Source organism: Scleropages formosus, chromosome 17 (assembly GCF_900964775.1).
Source record: "Scleropages formosus chromosome 17, fSclFor1.1, whole genome shotgun sequence".
Classification (NCBI taxonomy): domain Eukaryota; kingdom Metazoa; phylum Chordata; class Actinopteri; order Osteoglossiformes; family Osteoglossidae; genus Scleropages; species Scleropages formosus.
Genome location: NC_041822.1, coordinates 21687480 through 21701460, shown reverse-complemented (window position 1 = coordinate 21701460; position 13981 = coordinate 21687480). Strand labels below are relative to the sequence as shown.

The window sequence follows — 13981 nt, the reverse complement described above, 5'->3', positions numbered from 1 at the left end:
AGAAAAAGGTGAAGAGTTGCAGGGAGGAACATCTATGGGATCGGATTGAGGGAGCAGGTGGTGGCCTGTGTGACAGCAGGAGGTCGGAAATTTAAGTTTCTGACAGGGGCATGAATTTGGAGAGCGTGACTTTACAGTGAGGCCTAGCATGATCAGGGCAGACAGATTCCAAGAACTTGTCCTTAATTCACTGACTTTGTCTCTTTCAACAAAGCAAAATCAATGCCTGCTGCATGACCGGCAGGATTGAGACACCAGGAATCTAGATGTCTTTGTTTGCCAGAAAGGGACTGGCTGTTGTGGAATGTCTCCACACATGTTTAGAAGGAGCCCAAGTGTCATGTAAGGTGTAAATGTTCATGCACTATAACTTTAAGATCATGCCCACATAGACCTTTACGCAGCTACTCCTGTAATGTAACACACACACACAGTCTAAAGCCACTTGTACCAAGCTGGAGCCTAACCTGGCAACAGCTGGAGGGGGAGGGGACACACCCAAGACAGGACGCCAGTCCGTCACAAGACACCCCAAACAGGACTGAAACCCCAGACCCACCAGAGAGTAGGACCTGATCAAACCCACTGCACCCTCCAGTACAAACAAACACACACTTTCTGAACCGCTTGTCCCATTCGGGGTCGCGGGGAGCCGGAGCCTAACCCAGCAACACAGGGCATAAGGCTGGAGGGGGAGGGGACACACCCAGGACAGGACGCCAGTCTGTCGCAAGGCACCCCAAGTGGGACTCAATCCCCAGAACCACCGGAGAGCAGGACCCGGTCAAACCCATTGTGCCACCCCGCCCCTCAGTAGTGTAACATAAATGTTTATATTTATCTCAAAAAGAAGAAAAATTACTAGGAAGGTGTCGCCGTATTTGCTGAACAGTAACAAAACGACATTTACCTGAGGAATAGTGCACATGATTGTGGGATGAATTGGTCAACAATCTTCACTGGCTTCTGGGGGGTAGTGCATCTTTAATGAAAAGTCACACGCAAGCACTGGCTGAAACGGCTCATCCTGAGCAGGGTCCCGGCGAACTGGAGCCTAACCCGGCAACAAGGGCGCAAGGCTGGAAGCAGAGGGGACACACCCAGGATGGGATGCCAGTCCGTCACAAGGCACTCCAAGCAGGACTTGAATCCCAGACCCACCAGAGAGCAGGACCCATCCAAACCTGCTGCGCCACCACGCCCCCCTGATGAAAAGTCCTTCACCGCGCTATGTCCAAGATGTTTCGAGAAGATTACCCATGAACATGTGAAAGAATGTTTCATTAAGCTTTAGTTTATTTTGTGGTAGTGACTCCATGTGGTCAGAATATCCTGAAGCACTGAGTAGGTAGGGCAGGGTATACCTTTGATGGGTGGCTCTATCACAGGGCAAACTCTCATTCACACACACAGAAAGCAAACAATAGGACATATCTGATCCACCACTTCAGCTGAAACATCTGTAGATTGTGGCAGGGAAACCCACGTGAACATAGGTACAATATGTAAATTTAATACAGGAGCCAGTTTCAAACTCGTATCAAACAAAAACGTTGGAGCTACGAGGCACTACGAAATGTACCATTGACCTCCCCAGATTATAGAGAGTTAGGTATAGTAATTATCGCATTGTAACCAAACTTTATTCCACAATAAATATACATTAAATAAAGAATCCATCTGTACTGGACAGCTGCAGAGGTTCCTCGCCATTCCAATGACCTGTGACTTCTGTCCTCAGTCAGAGTGCTTCAAAGAAGGTCATCTTCCTGTTTCACTTAAAAGACAGTTTTAATGCACTTAAAACAGAGAACTATCTTATATTAAGTTAATCAAAAGTAGCTGACATATATAAACATATACACACACCTACTTGTGTGTTTGGGTCACTGAATTATGGGGTGGACAAAGTAACAGAAACACTACAAGTTGAATTTTTATATTGCAAATAAATCACAATTACAAATGCAGCTACAGAAGTGACACTTTTTTGCTTGATTGCCAGTTAGACCTTTTTATAGCTGACATACTGCTAGCAATTATCATTTTTATGTGATTTCATAGCCTAGTATATAGTCAACATTCTTATTTGTCTGTCTTATCCCTTTTAGCACTCTGTGTCTCTGTATGAGAAGAGCGCTCCATAAAAATAAAATTATCAAAGCAACATGAGGCAACTAAGTTTCCAAAGAAAGGAGAAAAGTTGGAGCCAAAATTATAGGTTGCTTATTAGAAACTGCTGAATTGTGGTGTCAAGGGGAACACTCAAATGATGAGAGTTTATGTCAGAGAGGGGTCAAAGTAGTTTGCCCTTATTTACATTCACCTGATGCTTTTCTCCATAGTGACTTACATTGTTAGTCTACCTACAGTTGTTCACCCATTTGCAGAGGTGGGTTATTTTACCAGAGCAACTTAGGGTGAGCACCTTGTTCGTGGGTACTACAGCCGGAAGTAGGATCCACTAACCACTAGGCCACCAGCTGTCCCCCATATCTGCCATAAACTGTCAAGTTGAAGCTCAATGACAGCATAGTTGCTACGTGAGACAAAGGAACTGCCTTGAATTTGCACCTCTGTGAATCTGTCTGAACAAGAAAAGCAGGAATTAATGGAAAGTGATGCCCTTCAGAAACTACTTGTATCCAAAGCCCACCGTACGACCTGGTATAAAGAGCATGAAACCTGGACTTCGAAGCAAGAGCACAGCCTTAAAACAGATTACAAAGAAGCATTACCAGTTACCAGACATGGAATGTCTCCATACAGGTTTAGAAGGAGCCCGAGTGTCACGTAAGGTGTAAATAAATGTTTATGCACTATAACTTTAAGATCATTCCTAGACAAACCTTTAAACAGTTACTCCTGTAATGTAACATAAATGTCTATGTGTATGTCAAAAAAGAAGAGAAATTCTAGGAAGGTGATCAGGAATTGTGGATATTCTGATAAAGTTTTATGTGGCTACTCGTGTGATGAACATTCTTTCATATGATGGAAAGAAGCAAACTAACTGCACTTAACTATTACACGTCTACATCTAAGTGTCTCTTTCTGCTAATTTAATGAACATGTATTTTCTATGAGATGTACGTCGCTTCAGAGAAAAGCGCCGGCTAAATGAATAAATGTAACAAATTATTTACTGCATCACACCTTAGTGTGATAATTGTTCCATCTCAGACCACACTACCTTGCAATACATCACTGGCACTGAATTACCAACCACGAAAGATATTTACTTCAACCGTTGCTTGTGCAATGTCACCTACATGTGCAATACCTCTAATCACTGCATATTCAGTGATTTTTCACTAATTCCTGTGCCCCTTTGGTTTCATTGCATTGTTTCCTTTTTGTGTTGTCCTTGTTTTCAGTTGAATCCTGGCAGATTTGCTCTACGCAGGACTTGAACTGTAAACATGTTGCTCTTAATCACCACTTACATTCGCTGCTTTTTATTGTACTGTTTGTTTTGTAATTTATTCTACTATTTATTTTCTTTTATGTTACTTTATATTCTGTATTTTTGGGAAGTTGCACATAGTGAATTTTCATTGTACTATACCTGTGTAATGACAATAAAGGTTAATCGAATCAAAATTAATTCCAGCTGACCTGCCTGTGTTTGAATCCTTACTCTTGCTGTAATACCCTTGAGTAATACTGAAATGCTTCACCAGAAAGTTAAAATCATCTAGCTATATAAATGGTAAATGGTAAGCAGATTAGTATGCGAAAACTAATGTTGTAAGTAGCCTTTGAAAAAGGGTTTAAATAATTACAAAGATCATCGAAGTATTGAATGTGTTCTGTGAGATATGAAATAAATAACATTACTGTTCACAGAAAGTGTTTTACAGATTTTACTGTCTTTGTGCCAGTTTTATAATTTCTTATTGAACCTGGTAAGACTATGTTTGCAGATTTTTTTTTTTCTGACCCATTAAGAAAGGTCTTAGCAAAGAATGATTCTTACTTCTGACTTTGTCTAAAAGCGAAAAATGAAGTATGTCTTGTCCTTGAAAAGATTTCCCTTCTATCAAAAAATGTTCTTATTTCACTCATCAGAATATGTAGGGGTGTGCTCATGCTTTACTGGTCATGGTTAGTGTGAGAAATAAATGGCTCTCGTGTCTCTTCTCTACCTCGATCTCTCTGTCCTCCCTGTCCTTTTGTGTGTGTCGGACCTGCTAATGTGTAAGCAAGTTGAAATTCCTGTTTAATGTTTCTCTCTTTGTTTATGCTCAAGGACAAACGGGCGCAACTGAAATATCACATATACCCCCTATATCCTCTCTATATGTGTAACCAATCAAAGTGTTCTGTTGTTTAACATTACCTTTTATAGTTTTGTCCCTAGACCCCGACTCACTTTCTAAACCAATGAGAACTTATTTCTTTGTAATGCAAAATAGTATATAATCTTTGTGAACATGCAATAAACTTGAGGAGGAGGATTTGGAATAAGACATGATGCTTGTTCTTGTGTCCTACTCCTCCCAGTGATCACTGGTCTCTAGTATCCGGATGGCTCTGAGGTGGCAGAAGGCTGAGATAGAAATTAAATAATTTCTAATCTAACAGTTAGAAAGACCAATAGATGGCAGGAGTGTATACATGAAAGTGTGCAATAGCATAACAGAAAGCTACTGTTGTTACCATCTTCAGCTCAGCAGCTTTGCCGAGAACTTCATCCAAGGCAGCTCATAGTGCTGGGCTTGTAGCGCTCTTATGCTGGATATTTATACTTTTTCCTGTTTATGAGCAAGTTCTTTACTTAAGGGTACTGCAGAAGCAGGATGGGAACTAGGAACCTGGTTGCAAGTCATTCCAGTGTGTGCTAAAGGTATCCATGTGGCAGTGCCAAAAGGACAACATCATCCGCAAAAAGCAGAGACATCACCTTCTGGCCCCCACATAGAATGCCCTCCTGACCTTGGCTGTGCCTTGATATCCTGCCCATGAAAACCACAAACAGGAATGGGGACAAGGCACAACCTTGGAGGAGTCCAACACCCACATTAAACGGGCTTGACTTAATGCCGAGTATGCGGACACAACTCTGCTCCATGTGTACAGAGACTGAATGGCCCACAGCAGTTGCTTCAACACCCCATACTCCTGAAGTGCCTTCCACAGAATTTCTCAGGGAACATGGTTGTAGGCTTTCTCCAAGTCCACAAAACACTTGTAGACTGGATTAGCGAACTCCCATTCCCCCCCAATTATCTGTGAGAGGGTAAAAATCTGGTCCACTGTTCCACAGCCAGAGCGGGATTCGCATTGTTCCTCTTCAATCTGAGGTTCAACTTTCAGCTGAAGCCTCCTTTCCAGCACCCAGGCATAGACTTTCCCAGGGAGACTGAGAAGTGTGATATCCCAATGGTTAGCACATACTCTCTGGTCCCCTTTGTTAAAGATAAGGACCACCACCCTAGTTTGCCAGTCCAAAGGCACTGTCCCCGAGGTCCATGCAACATCGTAGAGACGTGTCAGTCATGACAGCCCCACAACATCCAGGGCCTTAAGTAGTTCTGGACAAATGTCATCCACCACCAGTGCTTTGTCACTGTGGAGCTTTCCAACTACCTCAGTGACTTCCACCAGGGAAATGGACTCTGATACCCCGGAAGCCTCTGGCCCTGACTCCTGTAAGGGAGGCATATAACTTGGGTTTAGGAGTTCCTCATAGTGCTCCTTCCACCTCCCAACAATGTCCTCATTTGAGGTCAGAGTTTCTCCACCTTTGCCGAGCACAGCTTGAGCAAAGCGTTTCCAACCCCTCCTAAGCCGCTGGATGGTTCTCCAGAACTTCCTTAAGGCCAACCAAAAAGTCATTTTCCATGGCCTCTCCAAACTCCTCCCATGCTCGGGATTTTGCTTCTGCAACCGCTGCTGCTGCCCCCATTTTTACCTGCCGATACCTAACCGTTGAGTCAGGAGTCCCCAGAGCCAACGGGGCCTAAAGGCCACCTTCTTAAGTTTAACAGCTTCCTTCACCACCGGTGTCCACCGGGTCCTTGGGTTGCCGCCGAGACTTGTACCAACAAAGTTTTTGGCCACAACTGCGCCTGACTGCTTCCACAATGAAAGTTTTGAACAAGGTCCATTCAGACTCCATGTCCCCTACCTCCTCCAGGACATGAGAGAAGTTGATGATTGTGTCAGGTAGTATAATGAAAATACAGGAAGCTTTTTGAAGATCGGGAGAAAAGTGGGTCCGAAAAAGGTGTTATGAGACTCTTTTTGAAAATTACATAAAATGGCTGTCTAAGGGTGTGATGGGGTACAACATGAAGTGTGGACCAACTTATTTGGTATGAACAGATGGGACCGCAAATAATGCACAACAAACAAGTTTGTTTTTAATGCTCTTGTGAAAGAAAGTCAACAATCAATATACAATACATTTACATTTATTCATTAAGCAGATACTTTTCTCCCACATGAAAAAATATACAAGAAAACCTTACAAAAGTTACCAGAAAGCCAGGTGAACTGACATGCACACATTGACTGAAACTGCTTGTCCCGCTTGTTTGAGGACGGGACGCCAGTCCGTCGCAAGGCACCCCAAGCGGGACTTAATCCCCCGAACCACCAGAGAGCAGGCACAGGCCAGGCCTGCTGCGAAACCCCCCCCCCCCAACTCCCCCCAGTGAACTTGTAAAAGACTAAAAACCTAAGTCCTTTAAGTAGTCAACTTTTTAACTCAAGACCCATAATTAAAAAAAATGGTCAAAACCAAAATAAAGTCTTCCATCTGACTGACTACAGTACGCTTATACTACCTAAGGAAAAACAAACAGACCAGGAAGCTGCAAACAAATGGGACTAACAAAGAGGGAAAATCTCAAAGCTATCAACAATATCAAGGATAACAAAAAGACCATGCAACCAAAAATGTCACAAAAGGGTTTTCAAGGGCAAGCTCAAAAAGATTCCCCTCAGGGAGTACCTTTTCAGTTCCACCCATATTCAAAAAAAAAAAAAGAAAAAAACACAGTTCACTTGAATTGGCAATGCTAAATTTCTCGTAGCGTGTGAATGAGGAGTAGGTGTTCGTATGAAACTACCCTGAGGTGGACTGATGTCCTTTTCAGGGTGTACTCTCCCCGTGATTCTGAGATAGGCTTTGAACCTGACCCTAATCAGGTGCTTTCAGCTGCAGACCCCAGAGTTCTTCAATACATGATCGCTGTTTGGGAGCAGCTCCTTCTCGTATTCCCAAAGTTTTGTGTCCACAATCAGTTGTTCTATCATGAGGTTCCCCTGTACAGGTTCTCCAACATGTATCACCTTACAGATATCAGAGGGAACACTTAACGTGTCTCCATAATTCTTCAGGACTGAGTGCACAGATGTCCGTACAATTTCCCTGGGATTGACTATCATCTTAGTAGGGTTGAAAACATAATCTCTGTCAGGCTCTCTGTAAATGTGTTCCAAGATGTTGACTCCCGGCACTTTCTTCCACTGAGGCAAGCTGAATGTCCCATTAGTGTCAAAGACTGTTTTCGGAAAAATGTGATTCTCAATCAGAAAGACTGACACAGAAGGATTTTGTCTTTGTAGGTTTTCTATGAGCAGCCCCAGTGTGGCATGCTGGTAAGGAACAATTATTTCCTCAATGTCATTCAGAAGAATATATCTGGACCTGTACATGTTTTTGTAGATGCAGTCATTTAGAGTAGTTAACTGCCCATAGTTATGAAGGTCAGGTTTACGCTCTGGAAATTTCCACCCTTTTGAGGAAACAAGGAACTGGTCAATGGGCCATGGTTCAACTTCTACTGTGCCTTCCTCCTTGTAGTACTGGAGGACCTTCTGCAGGTCTGGACCACAGCTGGTGTTATAGATGTACACCTTCTCTATGCCCAGAATCTTGTACATTTCTATGGTCTGGACAAACTGCAACACATTGTTGTAGCCTCCAAACAGATTGGAGATGCAGGTGGTAAAGTTATACTGAAAGTTTTTATCCACCTTATTTTTGTTTTTTATGGGTAAATACGGCATACTGGAGATTTCTGAGATGTATGGAGAAGTTGAAATAGTAACGTGTGTAGCACTACACCGTGGCTTTGTTTTACACAGCATGTCCGCCGTAACAAAGGGGAATCCAAAATGATCACTATGAATATCTACATTTGCTGTTGTAATAAAGTAGCCTTGCTCTTTACAGTAAACAACACAGAGAAGTGGACTGAGCTGGTCTCTTTCAATAATGCTAATGACGCGAATTTCCCCATGCGTTCGGTGATCTTTGTATGCAGAAACTATGAGATGTCTTGTGTCCTTAATAGGTATTATAGTTTGCTTGGTGGAGTTTGGAGCCATATGGTGAAAGACCACTGGTGTTTGCTGGAAATAAACCTTTATAGCCAGGTGGGATAGAATCAAGAGTGCAAAAATGTTTATGACCCAAAATTCCATTGCAATGAATAAGTTTTCTTTGTACAGGTCCAAATGAGTTTAACAACCTGTAGAAAAAAGAGTACTTCCATTAAAAGTAAAGTTTCCACATGTCATTACATACTTACATTATCATATTTGCATCACTTTGTATTAAAGATACATCAGAGCAGCTTCCCATTACTATGATCAACAAAAATTCCTACGTATTCCAGGTTTAAAAAAAGACGTGCCAGAAATTCTTTCCAGATCTGAAGCATTTTCTGACCGTTTATCAAAGTTAATGTTATCAGTAATTTTTCCCTGTAAGTTTCATTGATCAAGCCTCTTTTCATGATTCTTTATATTAGCGGACATTGGAAGCTTGGCTGACCTTTTTTATACATGCCTTTTTACTTCAATGCAGTAAGTAAACTCTTTCGTGACAGAAGTCGAAGCAGACTTGCCATCTGCAACAAAATAGAAAATATTTAAAAATGTTATGAGTACAGTCTGCCCAAACTTACAAAGGTACTGTAATGTGTTCCTGGAAAGCTCTTTGTAACATAAACTCTCATAACTCAAATATGTAATACCCATTTCTTGCAATGGTAACAGTTTTAATGTGTTCCTAAGCCCATAAAAGTGTCACCCATTAATACTGAAATATCAGAAAATGCCATTAAAATGGACAGAAACTTCAACAGTTAACATCAGTTATAATATCTTCCCTTCGTTTATTACTCTATAATACTGCATGACTACTGTATTATTGATACTTTTTGCCTCACTAGTGCTTTTCATTATTGCATATTCATTTAGCTGACACTTCTCCCCCAGTGCAACTTTTACTGTTAAATTGCACAAAATTAATGGCTCATTTATATAGCTGGACAATTTTACTGGAACATTTAAAGCTAAGTACCTTGCTTAAGGATACCAAAACTGGGATTCAAACCTGCAGCCTTTGGGTCCAAAAGCAGCATTTCTAACCACTACACTACCATATGGCATAGTTAATGTGTTATAATGGACAAGAATAAGCAGAATGATGAAACAAAATATGTAAGTCTGACTTAAGATGATAATACTGTATCAAGTATTGTTTATATCCTGTTAATTCAAATTCTGGCATGATGGCTCATATATTGTGAAATAATTGTTTATTGACTTTTACACATTAAATTAGATAGGAGATAATCCAGGTCAGACAGAGTGAAAAGTTAGTTCAAATGTCTATTTTCCGATTTCTAGTAATGTTTCCCTGTCATATATAATCAATGCAGATACTCAGTGTGCTTTTAAGCAGTTAAGAATAAGTAAACAAGAATAAATGACAAATGAAATGACATTATGTGATCCTTTTTGTAATTTTGTAATTATTTACTTTCTCCTACATTTTTCCACCAGTACGCTTATGTATATTTAATTTATATAGGCATCAAGAGGGGAGAAAGTATCTTTTGGAGAAGACAGCTCTTTGCAAGTTAATAACTGGTGACCTGTTTCCAATTTTATAAGTTGAAGTGCATGCGTCTGAATCATGTGAACACTATTCTGAACAAGCTCAGATTCGGAACAAAAAATATATCTTTTTCTTCGTTTAATTCAAATATCAAACATATCAAAGAAACCTTGGTTTACGGCATCATCACCAGCAGCCTGAGAAATGCGCCAAAGCGAACGGAACAGGAATGTGGGACACCATAAAAATTATTTGAAATTTGTACAAATCTTGTTTTGTAGTAAAATATATCTTTTACACATTTATTGTTTTTTCCCCCATTTATTTACGTGCATCTTTAAGCCGTTTTTCGTGTGGGACATTTGAATAAAAAATGGTTGTTAATAATTTCAAGTCATACTTTTTTCTATGTCTGTTTGGCACAGCGAAATGTGGGAGATGCGGAAATTTTATTTTTTGCAGCGATTTAACTTTGCGGGATATATATTATATATATATATGTAGAATATCACATGTATTTTCTACATCCTAAATCCACATGATTTCAAATGGTCTTTTATGCCAAACCAAAATAGCAAACAGGCTAACTGAAACAATCAGGCAAAACAAAGTAAGAAACGGAACCTAAATAAATAAATAATAAATATTATTACTATTATTCTTAATATTATATATAATTTTTTATTTATATTAATTTATATATATTTTATAATATTAAATACTGTCTATACAAATTAATATATCAATAATAATAATAATAATAATAATAATAATAATGAGACAGCCACAACTAGAATGAGCATGAATACCAGCAAAGAGCAGGGCTGGCGATTTAAAAATAAATAAATTTAAGTCCGATTTTTCTTTACTCTTGAGCTTTTCTCCGTCACTCAATGTTTATTTTAATAGCACCGTTATGAAAATATTTTTCTCCATGAAAATGTTTCAAAAGATTTAAAATGATTATTTTTTAATTGTTAAAAGCGATGTCATCGATGTCAAAAATACAGCTGCTGTCAACCAGTTTCTTTGTGCCACTGCAGGCGTCGAGTGTCTTTAGTACATAAGGACACTTACTCTATGTTCAACGTAGCGTTAGGAAGAGGCCTGCCGCACAAAATGTGGAAAAAACCTGTATTTTTTCTCAAGACCCTGAACCAGAACACTGACTTGGGTGAGCAATATACGTCACCCATAGGCCCTACTACCAGTACAGCTGTCGGTGTCTGTCTTTTGTCCAAAAGATGTGGGAACGTAAATTCCAACACATTTTTTGATGTGTTATAAGCTGTTTAAAGCTGACTTGTGCATTAAACACTGATTTAAATTATCCTAGAGTCCTTGCTATTCATTTAATAAATTCATTTTATTAAACTACCTTGTGCTGATAGATTCCTGTACTTTAAAGCTGTTCTCAAGTGCTTCTAGGTGTTATCAAATAAACCTTGTAAGGTTTGATGGCTACAAAAATATACAAAAAAAAAGATACAAAAATAAAAAAAATATACAAAAAAATATATATTTGTAAAAAAAACAAAAATTATACATTTATACAAAAATATTCGAAAATATATAAAAAAATTGTAAAAAAAATCAGTAAACTTTATTTAAATCAACAATTTACATTTATTCATTTAGCAGATGGTTTTGTCCAAAGCAGCGTACATCTCGGCAAAAGTACAAACCATTTGACTTAAATACTGATTTAAATTAAAATCGACACAATTTAATGCGACCAACCCTGGCAAAGTGTAATTTAAAATATGAATGTATGAAGACTGGGGGTGCGGTGGCGCAGTGGGTTGGACCGCAGTCCTGCTCTCCGGTGGGTCTGGGGTTCAAGTCCCGCTTGGGGTGCCTTGCGGCGGACTGGCGTCCCGTCCTGGGTGTGTCCCCTTCCCCCTCCGGCCTTACGCCCTGTGTTGCCGGGTAGGCTCCGGTTCACCGTGACCCCGTAAGGGACAAGCGGTTCTGAAAATGTGTGTGTGTGTGTGTGTGTATGAAGACTGCAAAAAAATAAGTCTAATATTACTGACTGACAGACAGACAGCTGCATATTGATCCCACCAGGAAGACCCTTTTTCTAACAGAATTATATTTTTGATTGACATTGCAGTGTTTGTTCCATGCCTTTATAATCTGTCCAAAGTTTTTTTTTTTTTTTAAATTCAATGTCTGGCATTTGAATGAAAAGGGATTTTTTTTTCCCCCGGATTAAAATCTTGATTCAATAAATAAAGCCTAAAAACTGTCATGCCAATGATAATGGATAATGAAAATGGATGTTATTCACACACACACACACACACACACATTTTCTGAACCGCTTGTCCCAGACGGGATCGCATGGAGCCGGAGCCTGGATGTTATTCATGTGTGATTTTTTTTTTTTGATAGATATGTAATCACATTATTCTCGAAGGACAGGCAATTTGTTTCATGTCGCTTTAAACCAGCATACATTTTGCATCAGTATTTGCATACAGAGCTGGTAGAGTTGTAAAACGGGTTAAATTAACAAGTGCCAGCATACAGGTAGTGGACAATAACCAACTTAATCCTATGTTCATCTCCAAAACCTTCTCCCACCCTCAATATTTTTTCCTTCTTGTTGGGTGCCTGTATGAAGTTCAAGATTTCGGTTATGGCCTACAGCAGCATCTATAGATCTGCCCCCAATATCTACGGGACCTGATCGCTTGCTATGCTCCAGGCAGACTGCCACACTCCTGCACCTCTGCCCACTTGGTGGTCCCACACATGCAAATTCCAAAATCTAAAAAACTCGTGTGTTTTTCCTTCTGGCTCTGGTGTGGTAGAATAACTTTTCTTTCACACCGAACTGCTAAATTCTTCTCAACATTCAAGAATGGTCTCAAAACATCTTTCAGAGTCACTTCTCCCTGGAAGTATCATCTATGTGCTCAGTAAATGAAAACAGTAAAAAAAAAAAAAAAAAAAAAATGCTCAGTTGCTTGTGTTACGTATACTGGTTTACATGGTCATAGGAGTCAAATTCACTGTGCTCAAGGCTCACATACCTGCATCCAGATCTCTTTCTGTTTCTTTAATGCGCTTTTGTATTTTTTTTGTAACACAAACCTTACATAGCTGAAGCAGTGCTCATATCATTCTGTACAGGTTGTCGGAGAAGTTCTCATAGATTCCTGTTCCAGTATTGTTAATTGTTTGCTGTGTTTCATTTTGCTATAATATATGAGGGGGTGATTTCTTAATAAGAAATGTTATCTGGGTGGAGTTATGAATCGCAGTTGGCAGGGGTGAAAAAACAGAATTCGGTTAATGTGACAACTGTCTCTGACGGGCTGGACAAGCATTTGGTCTGACCCCTTGAAAATGTAATTCACTCACTCTTCCTAACCTGATGTATTCCTCTTTAATCGCCTGATTTGCTGATAAAGTTCTGTAAAAATGTCTGAAAAAGCTTAAACAACATGTAATGTAAAATGACTGAAAATATTAAAGTCAGCTTCTCCAGTCTTTTTTAATTATCGAAAGATTCATCCATATGCATGTGCAAAGTCTTTCAGCTTCTGGCCACTAAACTTATTGCTGTAAGAGGGCATACATAATGAACAAATTCAAGAACGTAAAATTGATTAAATAGAAATCGAACAACCAAGCAACGTCAACCACCGCTTGTCCTGAGTGGGGCCTTACCTGGAAACACAACATGCAAGGCCAAAGGGAGACACCCAGGAGTCCTGGCAGGACTGGACACCAGTTCGCTGCAAGGCACCCCAAGCAAGGCTCGAACCCCATACTACCAGACAGGAGACACCAGCTAAGCGACCATGCCCCACCCCCCTTTTTTTTAAAGGGAATTCAGTATAAATCTAAAAACCCCACACCTAATATAAAAACAAAATACATAAAAAGCATGAAACATACCTTCACCAAAAATAGGAGTTGTGTTTAAAGATGTGTGTCACTCACGCGGTGATAGAGAGAATGGCACAAAACTCCGGTTACTGCCAGGGTATTGGTATGAATATTCAAATAGACCTGCTATATGGAGACACACCTCAGAAAGGAAAGGACAGCCGAGTTTAAGAGGCGTGTTAGGCATGGCAGGAAAATCTCTTTGCTAACATGCTC

At 39.9% G+C, this 13981-nt stretch overlaps 1 protein-coding gene across 2 annotated transcripts; it reads right to left on the bottom strand.

The window, feature by feature from the left end:
* Window positions 1-7009: 7009 nt before the first annotated feature.
* On the bottom strand, window positions 7010-13822 carry LOC108938069 (uncharacterized). Of its 2 annotated transcripts, XM_018758349.1 has the most exons (3): window positions 13775-13811; window positions 8792-8867; window positions 7010-8486 (listed from the first exon to the last, which is right to left on the bottom strand). In XM_018758349.1, the coding sequence occupies exon 3, from the start codon at window positions 8437-8439 to the stop codon at window positions 7165-7167; it is 1275 nt and encodes a 424-aa protein (XP_018613865.1). In that variant the 5' UTR covers window positions 8440-8486; window positions 8792-8867; window positions 13775-13811; the 3' UTR covers window positions 7010-7164. The 2 variants fall into 2 exon arrangements, with proteins under 2 accessions (XP_018613865.1, XP_018613866.1); XM_018758350.1 differs by lacking the exon at window positions 8792-8867 and having other exon boundaries at window positions 13775-13822.
* Between the last annotated feature and the right edge of the window lie 159 nt (window positions 13823-13981).